Source organism: Phyllostomus hastatus, unplaced genomic scaffold, assembly GCF_019186645.2.
Source record: "Phyllostomus hastatus isolate PE091 unplaced genomic scaffold, TTU_PhHast_1.1 phas_contig_524, whole genome shotgun sequence".
Classification (NCBI taxonomy): Eukaryota; Metazoa; Chordata; class Mammalia; order Chiroptera; family Phyllostomidae; genus Phyllostomus; species Phyllostomus hastatus.
The window spans coordinates 14,122,207-14,135,514 of NW_025333900.1; the positions used below are offsets into that span (position 1 = coordinate 14,122,207).

The 13,308-nt window shown below is 34.3% G+C and overlaps 1 protein-coding gene across 11 annotated transcripts in view; it reads left to right on the forward strand.

The window, feature by feature from the left end:
* EVI5 (ecotropic viral integration site 5) overlaps positions 1-13,308 on the forward strand; it is a 211,714-nt gene that overhangs the window by 76,189 nt on the left and 122,217 nt on the right. For 9 of the 11 annotated variants that reach the window (XM_045847085.1, XM_045847078.1, XM_045847076.1 and 6 more), the window contains 4 exons: positions 1,598-1,658; positions 10,396-10,449; positions 12,487-12,519; positions 13,082-13,228. In XM_045847085.1, the coding sequence (XP_045703041.1) occupies positions 1,598-1,658; positions 10,396-10,449; positions 12,487-12,519; positions 13,082-13,228 (295 nt within the window). The remainder of the gene's footprint in view (positions 1-1,597; positions 1,659-10,395; positions 10,450-12,486; positions 12,520-13,081; positions 13,229-13,308) is intronic. The other 2 variants (XM_045847084.1, XM_045847086.1) reach the window with 2 other exon arrangements.

A 13,308-nucleotide genomic window follows, 5' to 3' on the forward strand; every position in this document is an offset into this window, starting at 1 on the left:
TGAACTGTGCATGTGATAGGTTGACTATCTCTTCATTGCTTAGTTCTGTTTTTGGAGTTTTGATCTGTTCTTTCATTTGGGCCATATTTTTTTTTGTCTCCATGCACCTAGTACATTGTAAGGGATGGAACATTAGGTATTGGCCAGGGAGGGGCCATCCACTTCTCTGCGTTGTGGCGCTGTATGTGGGGGAGAGATCAGAGAGGGAACAATGCTACTTGCTTGGCTTTTGCCCTGCTTTTCTTCACTTCCTCTGCTACCCACAAGCAAATTGACCTCTTCTGGTGCTGATTCCCAGGTGGGTGGTTTTGTGTATGTTCTAGGACCCTGTGGGTCTCTCCAAGGAACTCTCCGTGAGGCTGGGAGTTTCTCCTACTGCCATCCCCACAGGTTTTTACAGTCAGAGGTTTTGAGACTTTCTTTTCCCATGGTGGAACCCTGGGTTGCATGGTCTGTCTCGCTCCCCAGTTGTTCCTCCCAGTCTATCTGCATGAAAATGTGGGACTGCCTGGTCTGCCAGCCACTGGCTTGCCCAGTCTAGTCTGCTAGTCGCTGCCTTGCTATGTGTCTTCTCCTTCCCATTTGCCCATCTGATGAATGTTTCTTCTTTAACACCTTAGTTGTCAGACTTCCACACAGTTTAGTTTTCTGGCTGTTCTGTCCAGGCATGTGTCCTGACAGAGAATTAAACTGGCAACCTTTCCATTTGCAGGCAGGTGCTCAATCCACTGAGCCTCACTGGCAAGGGCACTGCAAGAATGTTTTTTAGATTTTATTTATTTTTAGAGAGAGGGGAAGGGAAGAAGAAAGAGAGGAAGAGAAACATCAATGTGTGGTTGCCTCTCACATGTCCCCTACTGGGGACCTGGCCCACAACCCAGGCAGGTACCCTGACTGGGAATTGAACCCAACACCCTTTGGTTCACAGGCCAGCACTCAATCCACCGAGCCACACCAGCCAGGGCCTGCCACAAGAGTTTTTAAAACGTATAATACCTGACTATTTAGTTAGGGGTACTGACCTCTTTTCCCTTAGATTATCAAATGAAAAAATTACAGCTGCCAACACACTGATAACCATGTTGTATGAGTGCTTGGTCTTGAACCATAAATATATAGGTCATATAATAGAGGTGCATCTTATTGGTCATGTTGCATAATAAGGTAGCGTCTCATGGGTTAAGTTTTGGTGGTTATAATCCTTATATATAACTATAGGCACCTGGTTTTTTTAAAAAGTCACATTGGAGCAAAAAGTATAGGTAATTACTATTATTATTCTTTTGTAAGTCAATCAAAATTATACTGATTTTTGTCAGATCAGCAAAAAATAAATATTTTGGTGCTAATTAGTAATTAGTTCATATGTGTCATTCGATTTCAGAATCTCTTTTCTAAAGTTTACTTTTGTTATTTGTAAAGTAATTTTTTGGTAATAATTCATGTAACTATTTGAATGATTTTTCTTATATCAAATATCTCAAGTTACAAATTGGGGTAACAATGAAATTATATTTTGTGTTAACATAGTTTTAAATTTTATAATTTTATGACTACTTTTGAATGAAAACATACCTTTATTTTTTTTTCTTCTTAGGCTTGAAAAGGAATACACTACCATAAAAACTAAAGAAATGGAAGAGCAAGTTGAAATTAAAGTAAGCATCTCAGGGCTTAAAAGTGCTGAATATAAATTGATTAAAGCCAGTTATTTGGCGATTGATGTTAGGTTATGTTGATATATTTGTTACCTATTTATAGCACATTTAGCAAAGATGTTTGTACTTATTTAAGGATAAATTTACTTGCCCTCCTACTAATTATAGGTAAAAATAGATATTTCAAAAACCAGAAATGTGACCAGAGTGGTTTTTATTCTGATATAAAGGAGAGCAGCTCTTCTCTTTCTCTGGATATGTTGATGGATCATCAGGAGAAAATACTTCGTTGGGGAAGATAATTATTCCATTTAAGCATATTTTTAAATGAAAATTTTAAAATGAAAATGAAAATGTTGTGGAAAAGATAATGTATAGCATGCTGAGACTAATGCAGTATAGTCTAAGGTAGACCAAATAGAGCAAATCATTGCACTAGAACTAATTATGGCTGCTTTAGAGATGCAGGAAGCTTTGGCTAATTCAATTATTTCATCACTAAGCAAAGGTTATACTTTTGAACTACTCTCCAGAGAAACAGATTTTCAATTTAAAGGACATTCAAATTCCCGTACCTTAAAATTCTTATTTGTCCCCGCTGTAAGGCCAGAAATTCTTGAGTTGAGGATATTTGGCATTGTTTGACCTGGGAGTTAAGGGAAGTTGTTTTGGCTTTTATGCTGATATTTTAGGATGGGAATGATGAGCTAGGACCATGAGTTAGTGAAGGAACTCAGGGACTGGCCGATCCAATTTCTTATATGTTAGTCTGCCCCCCTCAAAAAAGAAACAAAACAATATTTTTTGAATGACTCTACTTTTTTTAAAAACTGTTTTTGTGTGTCTGTCTGATCTCCCCTGTTTTTCTGTGTGACCTGTCATTAACTCTGTCTCCTTCTCCAGATGTTTAATTTTCATTTTGTCCTCCATTTCTGTCATTGGAAATAGATACTTCTACATTTTTTAGACAGAGAGAGAGGAAAGAAAGAAGGAAGGAAGGAGAGAAAGAAAGAAAAGACCCCTGTGGATATTTTTCCCTCCTTTTTTAAATTCTGTCACCCAACTGCTGCTCTACCATTTGCTTTTCTTTTAGGTACCATGAGTAAGGGTAACATTAAATCATACCCTCTACTTCAACCTACTGAAAATAAAAAGTACGTCATCCTGATGAGTGGGGAGAGAGTATGGGTTATCGCATACCAGGAATATTCGGAACTGCAGATCAAGAATCTGAGGATGGGGAAGCCATCCTGTTCATTTCACCATGCTATGTTATTGGGAAAAAAAAAAAACAAAAACAAAAAACCTCAGGTCTATGAACAATTCTTGCTTTTGAAGAAGTTTTTTTTTTAATAAAATTAAGTCACATGAATGTAGGAATAACAAAAAGCCTTTTTGAAAAGGGTGTTAGCAGATTTTAGCCTATATTTGCAGCTATTTTCCAAAAATTTTTTTTGGTGGGGAGAAGTTTTAATTCCGTTAAATCACAAAATATTTTTGCTTGCCAGCTCCATGTGTCTTAGGCAAAAAACAGATGGCATAGTTATTTATGGAGAAAAAAGAAAGTTAAAAATATTAGTGGAACATATCAGGTAAATAAAGTATGCTGATCTCAAAGGTAGTCTGTTCCTTTTATAGGATCTGGTTTGCCTGTAGTTTGTTTTTACTCTTGTACCATATCCATCTCTTTTTTATATATACTCCTCCTGCTTCCTTCCCCACCCTGCCACAGATAAAAGATAAAGGCACAGAATTTTTGTGCTACTGTACTTTTTTTCACTTTAGTTTTGGATGTGTCTGGGTTTTTACTTGGACCTTGGAACTCAATCTCAGTCAGAATCAGATGACCACGTTGTTTATGGGATCAGTTATGATTGAATGATTGCCTTACTTAAAATTAATTAGCATGTGTTTTTTGAGCCTTTCTCTAAATTGGGATATGCCACTTTCTTACTCACTGTCTTTCCTTCCCATCAAGGTCCTTTTTTTGAGGGAATGAGTTTTGTTAACTAATACTTTCTTGCTTTGGTTCTCCTAAAAAACCTTCAGGGACAGAGTCTTTTGCTGTTCTTTACATAAGCACATAGCATGGTCATCAAATTATTTGATGTGTTGATACAGCAGTAAAAAAAGTCAGCCTTTGATATTATACAATATGTTTAAAGTTTCCACTGTTTTTACTCTAATTAAAATTCTAAGACCTTTGGGTTGGTGACCTTTTTATTTTAAGAATTATATCTGTCGGTCACCTCCCTGATCAAGATGTGACTTTTAAGTATTTTCTACCACTTCTCTGAAAGTGCTGTATAGGAACATTTTTATAACAATGTTTTCGTATGGAGAATCTTACATTTTACTGTGTGAAATTACTTAATAGAAACATCTTTATCAGTGTCTTCTTCCAGCCTGTTGTTCCACTTGAGGGCAAGGAGGTACAAAATATTAAAATTCTAGCTTATATTAGTGCAACCCACAAATCTTTTAAAAAGAATAATCTTTGTCTTCCATTTTAGTAAGACAAACATATGAAGTGATAATCTGATAGTTTATAATCTATAATCTCTGTGGGGCATAGAGCCCTGCAAATGGGAGGTGTTAGAAATTCTTATTTTTATTGAGAAATTAATTGTTTATATTTCAAAAATTAAGAAATATTCCAGATATAGTGGAAAACAGAATAATATAAAAACACTTGTGTATCCATTGCCTATCATAGAAAAAAGAAATCATGACAAATATCTCAATCATTCAGTAATTGTTTTTAGCAATGTGAGGTATTAGTATTGACAATCACATTTACTCGACACTTAATGTATGAAGGCTCATCTGCATGCATCACCTACATTTATTCCTAGAATGGCATTTTGAAAAGTTTCTCATCCCCATCTTTTTATGAGAAAACTAATTGTCAGAGAGTTCAAATAATATGATAGGGGTCACATTGCTAGAAAATGGGAAAGTCAAGAATTTGAACTCCAATTTGTTTTATTTTAAGGCTCATGAATGTTCTTCAGTGTATATACACTGTACTGCTTTCCAAGAGAATTTAATGTATTGGTAATATAAGCAGTATTTGGATGTCCATTTTACTGTGTTATTATGAACACTTCATTAAAAAAAACTAATGGCTGAATAATAATATCTAGTGGGGGTGCAATAGCATGTTTATTTAATGACATTCATTTAACAGTTATTTATAGTGTCTACTTATATGTCCAAATTCTGTTCTAGAGACTTGAGATGTGTTTATGAAACAAACCAGTACCTGCCCTCATGGAGTTACAATGTAGTAAAGAAGGCAGACAATAAACAGAAAAGTAAAATGTACAGTATTTTAGATGATGTGTTAAATAGGAGAACAATATACCTTAAGGGAGGGGAAATATAATGGTAGTGTTTGAATTGAAAACTTGGAGAAATTGACCAGGTTACTTGTGAATAAATACCTGAAGGAAGTGAGGGAACTAGATACGTAGGTACCTGGAAGGAGAGCAGAATCTGGTCAGGAGTGTGCCTGGCGAGGAATAGCAAGGAGGCCATGGTGGACGGGACAACATGAATGATGAGGAAAGTGGTAGGAGGTAAGATGTTGCACATTGCACATTGGAGGGTATTGTTGATCATGTGAAGCAATGGTGAGCAATTTTACTCTGGTGAGCAATTGGGGGTTTTAGTAGAGAAGTGCAAGATTTGACTAAAGTGTTCAGTGGATCTTTCTGGCTCCTTCCTGTGTTGAGAGTAGGTTGTTGGGGGCAAGAACAGATAAGCAGAGAGACTAAGAACAAGGCTGATGAAGTAGTACAGGCAAGAGGTAATGGTGGCATGGACCGAGGTGGTAAGAAGTGACTGGATTCTGAAAAGGTTTTAAAAGTAAAGCTGACAAATTTAACATGGAGACAAGAGAGGGACAGGAATCAAGCATTTTGGTCTAAGCAATTGGAAAAACTGACTTTCCTTACCTGAGATGGTGACAGCTTACAGGAGAATCTGGTTTAGGGAGAAATGTCAGGCACCTAATTTTGCATATTTTTAAAGCATGAGGTGCCTAGGAGATATTTGGGTAGCCCCTTGAATATTTGGAGTTTGAGGTAAAAGAAGGAGGCTCAATTGTAAATATAACTTTGGCAGTTATTGACACAGTGATGATATTAAAGCCAGGAGAGTGGATGAGACTACCTGGGGAATCTCATTATCACTAAGCAAAGGTTACAGTTTTTTACTACTCTCCAGAGAAACAGATTTTCAATTTAAAGGGCATATAAATTCCTATATGTACCTTAAACTTTTACTTATACCCCCTGTAAGGCCAGAAATTCTTAAGCAGATAAAATGGAGAAGGGAGTTTGAGAATTGAGCCTTAGGGTAAACCAACATTTAAAAGTTAGGAAGATAAAGATAAAGCAGGAGAACAACAGGGAGGTATAGTGTCCTAGAAGCCAAGAAAAGAGTAGAAGCTAGTTATGTTGAGTTTTTTGTTTTCCTTTTTTTTTTTTTAAGATGTAAATAAACACATGGGTAGGGGTTTTTTTTTCTGGTATTGATTGATTGATTGATTTTTAGAAAGAAGGAAAGGGAGGGAGAAATAGAGGAAAAGAAACATCAATCAGTTTCCTCCTGCTCACACCCCGACTAGGGACCAAACTGCAACCCAGGCGTGTGTCCTGATGGGGAATAGAACCCACAACCTTTCAGTCTGCAGGATGACCCCCAACCAACTGAGCCACACTGGCCAGGGCTGTTTTTTTTTTAACCCTCACCCAAGGATATGTTTATTGATTCAAGAGAGAGACAGACACACAGACAGACAGACATGGATTTTAGAGAGAAACATAGATTGGTTACTTCCCATATATGCCCCCACAGGGGTTTGAAGCTGCAACGTAGGAGGTACCCTGACTGGGAATTGAATCTGCAACCTTTTGGGTATATGGGAAGACACTCCAACCAATTGAGCCATCTGGCCCAGGGCAACACATGTGCTTTTTAATAAGCATATTATTATGGTGATAATTAAGTAGGAAAAATTGATAATGTATGAATGACGGGGTAGTTGCTGGAGTCAGGAGGGTATGGCACTTAGTGCATGGGTACGAGTCTTGGTCTAATAACATAGTTAATCTGTAATGACAGGAGAAAAAATAAAATACAGGGCCTGGCAGAAGTATTGCCTCCTTGAGTGTGGCTGATAGGGTAATACTATGGGTGTAATAATTTATATTTGTAATTTGAACATTTCATCTAAAATGTCATATGGTGTGCTTGAGTGTGATATTGTTATATTATAGAATTACATACTTATGATTTTGTAATAAAAAAGGGGCATTTTTTTGTGCCAGACTCTGTGGGCAAAAACGCAGGTAAAATGTAGGATGTGGTTGTGGGATCTTGTGAAGTTCTCTTCTGACTGCTTTAATGTTTTCAGTGAAATAAATACTAAGCAAGATTGTCACCTGATAGTGGGTGAGAGAATTGCTGGTTCGAAGAAAGAGGAGTAAGTATAAAATAGTGACCTAAGAGAGGGGGAGAAGGAATAGACTAAGTAAATACATGCGTATTGCTAGGGTGCATTAAGAGTCCCAATGAACTTAGTGATTGTTAATTTAAATAAGCATCATGGTTATATTTTGCTTTAACCATATTTGCCAGTGTAGATGCAGACACAGAGTTGTCAGTATGTGGACCCAGAGTAGTGGTTTCATCATGAAAGTATACTAAGTACTAAGAAAGAGGTGGGGTGGGGGGATAAAAGCAAGGGGAAGTCTATAATGATTGGGAATTGAGCTTTGTAAAGAGAGAAGAGAGGGAGTGTGGAACAATGAAAAGTGGGTAAGATCACTAGATTGTCTATATGAGGAGGATTGTTGAACTTGGGTTAATGTCATAAAATAAGTAATTTGAAAAGAATAGGAGATGATGGTTGAAGAGTAGGTTATTTGAAAACAGAACTTTCCTATTTTGGGATGTTTTTCACTTTTTTCATTATTAAAAATGTGCTTATAGTTAGCATCTTGTATATGCAGTTTTTTGGCACCTTAAATTTCCATAGCCAGTTGTAAAAAGTAGAACTATTGAATTGTGGGACATTCGTATTTTTAAGATGCTTCATATGTACTAAGTGAATTTCCTAAAGAATATTCCCAGAGTTTATCCTTCTTAGCAATGAGTTTCTGTTTCACTAATACTTTCCTAACATTAGGTATTTCATTCTGGCTCTCATTTTCAGTCTCAATTTTTCTTTTCTAATGTGGTAGTCAAGTCTTTTTTTAGGTGTACATGTCTATGGTATTTCTCTTTGTGATTTTCACTTTAAAGTTTAGAAAATATTCTTTTAATTAGTTCCAAAAACTGTGATTAAAAACCAGGATGCTCAAAAATTTATGAGAAATCGGGCAAGTGATACATTTTAATCATTACCTTTCTTATGTATAAAGGCAATATATAAACATTTCAGAAATATCTTTGAAGATGTTTCATTTAAAGTAAAAATAAAAGCATATCTAGGAATAACCTAAATGAAAAACAGGAAACAAAACTTTGTATATAGGCATTTTAAAAAGATGAATAAAAGGTAAAGACAAAATAACTATATCTTATATAAACACATGAATTTTCCCACAAAATACACATTAACAAACCCAGTCAAATTTAATTTCTTGCAATATTCCAGAGAAATAAAAAAATGTAAAGCATAATTGTAAGATAGACAAAAGTAATAAAATAATATTCATGCTTAACTTTAAAAATATGGGCAATGCTTATAACTAATCAGGTGTTTGGTATATATTAAGCACTGTGCTATCTCCTGTAATTCTTCTCTGTATCATTGTAGGTGTTATTGCTGTAATTTTCTAGATGAGGAAATGGAGATCTAAGTTGTTGAATGTCATGCACAGATGCTAATTGAAGAATAAGGATTTGAAACTAAATCTGCCTAACTTCAAAACCAGTCTAGTCTCTTTACTAATTTAGTGTACTAATAGGTAAAGCTTGGGGAGGATAAATATAACAGTGGGGGAAATTAGCTTTACGGGATATTAAAGGCATTACAAAGCTGCATAATTACTGAAATACTATGATACTAGTCTGGAAAAAAACCCCCAAACATTTGAAATTTAATAGGTAATCCTGAAATAGTCTTGACTTAACTGATAAAGTCTATTATAGTTATCAGTTCATGATGAAGTAGATATCACACAAATGAGGAATTGGTGATTTATTTAAAAAGTGGTATAAAATATTGGGGTAAATGGTTGAGAAAAAGTCAGTTTAGATTGTTATTTATAGCAGAATTTTAGACAACTGAAAGGGAATGGGAAGGAAATACAGGTGAATTTTTTTTATTTTATTATTTTAACATTATTTCTGTTGTAACATTAATTTTATAGACTCAATTGTCTGGTTGAACTTAACTTTCTAAATCTTTCAGCGTAAACAAAAAATTACAATTTTATTTTGATGTAAATATGTTGAGAACATTTTGAGAATTATGTTTGTTGCTTTGGATTTACAGACTTTAACAAAATTTAATTATTGCTTACTTGTGTAGACTGCCATGCTATTTTGTAGTCTGAGATCACACATTTCAGATAATCTAAATATGTTTTAGTGAATAGAACAAGAAAATTTAATTTGCATAGTACTTTGTAGTAACTCTTAAGGTTTATTTTAATTTGTGGTCCACTTATTGTATCCAGTAAGATATAAATAATTCATGGTCTTTTATTTTCCTGGTTTGAGACTTTATGTTATATTTTAGTATTTACTGGCAAAATAATACATTAAATTGATAGAAGAATTTTCTGAGGAAGGCGTTTTTAGCAGGAACTTAGAGGAAAAGTAGGGTTGAAAGAAGGCTGGATTGAGAGTTGTGGAGGAGATTGGTACAAAAAGGTAAGGGGAGTTTTGAAATTGATGACAAAACAGAGTAATATTCAGCAGATACTAAAATGAGGGAGTAATTTATATAGAGGGCCAATATGAAGTTATATTGATGACATATGCATAAAGATTTTTTTAAATGTAGAGTGTTTTAGATTTAATACTTGATGGCAACAATTTGACAGGGTTTGGGGAGCCAGGCATCAAACAATAGGATGAAGATTTGGTTTTATTTTTTGAACTATGAGAAAAATGCTGCTAATAGGAGCTTTTAATTTTCTTAACATTTAAAACAACACATGAGAAACAATGTATTCAATGAAAACAACTCATTCTTTGTATCTGCAGAATGTAAGGAATTTTGCAACTTGGCATTATGTAATGCGCTATGAGTGAACACTGGTCTAGTTCAAAACTGACAATTTGATATTTATCTTATGAGCATGCATTTTCCAAATTTCTTATTTATTTGATAGACATTTAAATACTGTTTATATAGATAGGCTTTGTGGGACATAAATGAGTTATACCCTTTTCTATCTAATGGGAATATTAAGAGCCATTAAGATAGGTACAGAAAAGAAAGGGGTTATTTCTGTGTGTGCTGTAGCTTATATTTAAAATTCAATCACAGCTGGAATAATACATGTGGTCATTTTCTTTGCCATGTATTTCCTACTCTGAGCATTAAGAATTTGACAAACAATAATATAATCATTCTTTAGGCTCCCTTCTTATTTATAAAAGGTGGTACATTTTTAAGGACTACGATTTAGGTATCTTATTATTCTCAGGAATGTTTGCAAATAAACTTTATTTGTTGTTGTTTGTATGTTTCTTTTTTCTCCCCCCCCCCCAGAGGTTACGCACAGAAAATAGACTTTTAAAACAGCGCATTGAAACATTAGAAAAAGTAAGTAAATGACTACTTATCGAAGCTTTTGTTGACTACACAGTATTTTTTTTTCTATTTTATATAAAGGCTCAAGAAATCTAATAGCATATATGTCTCTGAAGTTCTGGTATTGACTGCTTATCTTACTACTTAACTTGTCATCAGTAATAATTGATCACTACTAGTTCTTGAACTACAAAGTTTTAACTAAGGTTATTATTATAGTAATATTTGTTTTCCTTACATGTAATCTCTAAAATATATATTCTTTAGAGGTAACTTACTTGAGAATCTATTCTGTATAGTATTTGAAAGATGAGTTTCAAATATTGCCCTTTCTAGCCATATTAAATGTGGCAGTGGTTCATGTAAGGCCTAGCTAGGATTGCTTTAGTGTAGTTAAAGTGACTAATTTCTTACATGAAAATTCAACATGAGCCCTAGCTGGTGTGGGTGGCTCAGTGGATTGAGCGCCAGCCTTTGAACCTAAAGGTTGCCAGTTTGATTCCCATTCAGGGCACATGCCTGGGTTGCAGCTTTGTCCCCAGTTGAGGTGTGCTAGAGGCAACCTATCAACGTTTCTTGTCCTCTCTTTCTCCCTTCCTTCCCCCTCTCTAAAAAGAAATAAAATCTTTTTAAAAAATCCAACATGATTTTCAACACAGGGGAACTGTGCTTAAACTTTTGGTTCTTAAAATTATTTTGATACCACTTGTTACCTCTTCTTCTTTGTTTCCTATAAAACAACTGTGCAAATGTGGAAGTATTGCAGTCTTTCTTATATTATGCTTTTGATATAAGCAGTCTTGTTTTTCATGCTATAAGAACGTATTGAGTAATAAAAGCATAGTGTAAGAGTTTTTGTTTATTTTAAGAAAAACATCTGAATTTACAAAGTCTCTTGGTGTTACGGGTTTTTTAAACTGAAGATGAGAGAAAGTAGGTTTAAAAGTACTCTTTTTGATATTGCCAAGTATCTTAAAATCTTCCCTGAAAATCTGTAGATCCCAATATTCAAGAAAGCAATAAATAAAAAATAGTTTGCATATTTGTCTTTTGTTTAAAAGTATTGACGGTTTTATGTTAAATAGTGCTGCACAAGGACCAGGATGCTTACTCCCTACCTGTCTATTTTTGTTACATAATAATTACAGATTTATTAAGTCCAAAATAGTTTTCTTGTATTTCCTTCATCTTATTAAAGTTGCTTAAATGATAATTCTACTTTTTTGGGTGGCTATGCGTAAAGGTTGAGCCTAGTTGTTTTTAAGTTGTTTTAATTATATACTTTTTTTCACTAAATACTCAGTTTATATTAAAATGTAGTAAATTAAGTGGTCTTTTATCTTTGGAATGAGATGTTTTCACAGAGAAAGCATTTGTATCTCAATGAACTTTCAGAATGAGAAAAGTGCTATTAGGAAAGTTAAGCCTGGATTTTGATTCTAAAAACTAAGTACCTTTTTTACTGGCTTAGACAGCCCACCACTGTCCTTTAGCACTTAGAACTCTAAATACATATGTCTCCATTAAATCTTCAATGAAAACTTTACTTAGTTATTGCTAGAGAGTATGACTTTGAGCTTATTAATTTCATTTTTAATATTTTTCTTGCTTTGTGTCTTTGGAAGTTGGGGTTGCACAAATTACTGTCACACTTTGTAAGTGGAATTGCTTACTCAAATTCCTTCTCCCTTTCATATACCAGTAAGTGGTTAGACAATATGGCTGACTCTGAAAATAAAGATTTTAAACTATTGTTAAAAAAGAAGATATTTACCTGTCCCAAGTAATGAAAAACCTCCTGGAATTTATGTTTAGTCTTCCCTAGAAGCACATGATTTTCTATAGACTATCCTTATTTTAATATATATATATAAAGATTTAAGAATAAAAACACATTTAGTAAAAATAGTTTTAAAATCTTTATGTCTGTTTTAATTACATGAAAAGTAGGTGGAATTTGGGTATGCTTTGTTTCTTTTTATTCCTAATTTTATCATCTTTATTTTACTTCTTTCTCTTACATTTCTATCTGAATTTTTCCTTTTGTAGGAAAGTGCTTCCTTGGCAGATAGATTGATACAGGTATAGTTTTTTGTTTTTTGTTTTCTTAGCATTTTCTCTAACATCTAAGGAAGTCTTAAATATAGAAATTTGTATTCTAATGCATGCAATTTTACATGCATTCTCCCAGAAATTTTTGGTTTGGGTGGTATATATGGGTGTAAACTTATTTTTGATAACATTGTGTTATTTTGGTTTATTAAAATAAGCAAGCACCTTTTGCACGTTATAAAGCTAACCTTATTTTAAAATATTACAAAATGGCAATCAGTGGATTCTGTGAAATTAACTACTTATTCATTGAAATTTTAGTTTTGCATGTACACTTCAACAATATTGCATGAATTGAATTTTTATTGACTAAAAGAAGAATTGTTCTTAAGATTGTCCGATGAATTTTTCATTTAGTTCCCCCAAATTTGCTGGAGCAATAATGAGTTGCTGGCTAACAATTGCTTAGGCTGTTCTGTTCTCTGAGGTGATTTTTTAAATATATGTCAAAGCAAATAACTAAACCTCACAAAGGCAGTCTTTCTTGACTCTATCCTAAGTTGCTTTACACACACAAAAATTATGTCCTAAGGGACAAGTGACAAGAGCCCAGGAGGCTGAGGAAAACTACCTCATAAAACGGGAACTGGCCACCATCAAACAGCAGAGTGATGAGGCCAGTGCTAAACTGGAGCAGGCTGAGAATACCATCAGGAAGCTCCAGCACCACCAGCAATGGGTAAGGAGTCCGGTAGTACTTTCTCTCACCTTTTCATCCCCTTTCCTTTAAACCTTTTTTAAAAGCACAACTTCTGTGCT